Here is a 2,112-nt window from a genome sequence, read left to right as displayed (position 1 = left end):
TGTGTGGAAGGGGTGTGGGATGCAATTTTCAACAGGGTGGTCATTGTAAGACTCATTAGTAAGGTTAGATTTGAGTAGACTTGAAAGAGATGAGTAAGTTAGCTAAGCAGATATCTAAGAGAAGAAAGTCCTAAATCAAGGGAATAGCTAACCCAAAGGCCCTGTGGTGGGGGTCAAATGAGGTGAGAGAAAAGAATGTTAGCCATATTTTATTAGTAGGGTATTTTCAGCTGGGGAGGTGGGAAAGTTGAGGAAGGATAATTTCTTTTTTTTTTAACTTAAAGTTTTTTGTTGTTTTTTGGTTTTTAAGTTTTTAATTTATATTGGAGCCTAGTTGATTAACAACATTGTATTAGTTTCAGGTCTACAGCTAAGTGATTGAGTTATACATATACATGTATCTATTCTTTTTCAAACTGTTTTCCCATTTAGGTTATTACAGTGTTTTGAGCAGAGTTCCCTGTGCTATACAATAGGTACTTCTTGGTTATCTTTTTTTTTTTTTTTTTTTGCGGTACGCGGGCCTCTCACTGTTGTGGCCTCTCCCGTTGTGGAGCACAGGCTCCAGACGCTCAGGCTCAGCGGCCATGGCTCACGGGCCTAGCTGCTCTGTGGCATGTGGGATCTTCCCAGACCGGGGCACGAACCCATTTTCCCTGCATCGGCAGGCGGACTCTCAACCACTGCGTCACCAGGGAAGCCCAGTTATCTATTTTAAATATAGTATTGTGTACATGTCAGTCCCAAACTTCCAATCTATTCCCCCCACCCTTCCCTCCTGGTAACCATAAGTTCATTCTCTAAGTCTGTGAGTCTATTTCTGTTTTGTAAATAAGTTCATTTGTATCATATTTTTTAGATTCCGCATATAAGCAATATCATGTGATATTTATCTTTCTCTGTTTGACTTACTTCACTTAGTATGATAATCTCTAGGTCTATCCATGTTGCTGCAAATGGCATTATTTCATTCTTTTTTATGGCTGAGTAGTATTCCATTGTATATATGTACTACATCTTCTTTATCCATTCCTCTGTTGATGGACATTTAAGTTGTTTCCATGTCTTGGCTATTGTAAACAGCGCTGCAGTGAACATTGGAGTGCATGTCAGAGGAAGGATTATTTCCATGGCTGAAATTAACAAGTTCATTGTTTCTAATAGGAATATAAAGAAGAAATCAAAATGGATCCAAGTATGAGTGTGAATTCTGTCACCATCTCTGTTGAGGGGATGACATGTAGTTCCTGTGTTTGGACCATTGAACAACGCATTGGAAAACTGAATGGTGTACATCACATTAAAGTAAGTTACTCCTTGGAAATCAGTGAAGTCAAATGCTGTTGACTGGAATTCTTCTGGGAAATTACTTCTAACACTGAGACAGATGCAGACACACTGACACGTACGACATAAAGACTATCACACTTCTAACCTTGAAGCTAAATAAGTTTTCTTCAGCCCATTAACTTATTTTTTGTTAAAAAATAAGAAATAATACATTTTTAAAATTTAAAAACATCTGAAGATGGAATCTGGACGTTATGTTTGTATATTTATCAATATATATTTTATAAGTATATAGATGCTGATATAATTTTTATTACTCTTAATCTCATGTTGATCTAAAATATATGTTCTCAGAGAAAGGATTGTGAGGTTTCTTTCTCTTTTATAGCATGACAGTTACTATGTTTAGTAATGATGTAGTCTTCTCTAAGAGCGTGCATACAAAGTATAACTAATTTTCTAAACATTTTCACTTCAATGTTATTTAATCAATAAATCATTTTATTTAAAAGAATACATTACAATTAATTACATTAAGTGACATTACCAAACAGTTTTAGAGTGGTTAGCTCTAGAACAAGGAATGAAAGAAACACTGTTAACCATTATGTGTCTGTGTATTTTCTCTTCACATTTCTTAAATCACAAATAAAGGGCTTCCCTGGTGGCGCAGTGGTTGAGAGTCCACCTGCCGATGCAGGGGACGCAGGTTTGTGCCCCGGTCCGGGAAGATCCCACATGCCACGGAGCGGCTGGGCGCGTGAGCCATGGCCGCTGAGCCTGCGCATCCAGAGCCTGTGCTCCGCAACGGGAGAGGCCACA

General features: G+C 38.0%; 1 protein-coding gene across 2 annotated transcripts in view; it reads left to right on the top strand.

Moving 5' to 3' along the window:
• Nucleotides 1–1,185: 1,185 nt before the first annotated feature.
• The window catches only part of ATP7A (ATPase copper transporting alpha), an 84,844-nt gene continuing 83,917 nt past the window's right edge, over nucleotides 1,186–2,112 (top strand). For both annotated transcript variants that reach the window (XM_007447351.1, XM_007447350.1), the window contains exon 1: nucleotides 1,186–1,305. In XM_007447351.1, coding sequence (XP_007447413.1) covers nucleotides 1,186–1,305 — 120 coding nt within the window. The remainder of the gene's footprint in view (nucleotides 1,306–2,112) is intronic.

Source organism: Lipotes vexillifer, unplaced genomic scaffold (assembly GCF_000442215.2).
Source record: "Lipotes vexillifer unplaced genomic scaffold, Lipotes_vexillifer_v1.1 scaffold945, whole genome shotgun sequence".
Taxonomy (NCBI): Eukaryota; Metazoa; Chordata; class Mammalia; order Artiodactyla; family Lipotidae; genus Lipotes; species Lipotes vexillifer.
Note: the sequence above shows the minus strand (reverse complement) of the source record. Positions and strands in the feature narration are given on the sequence as shown.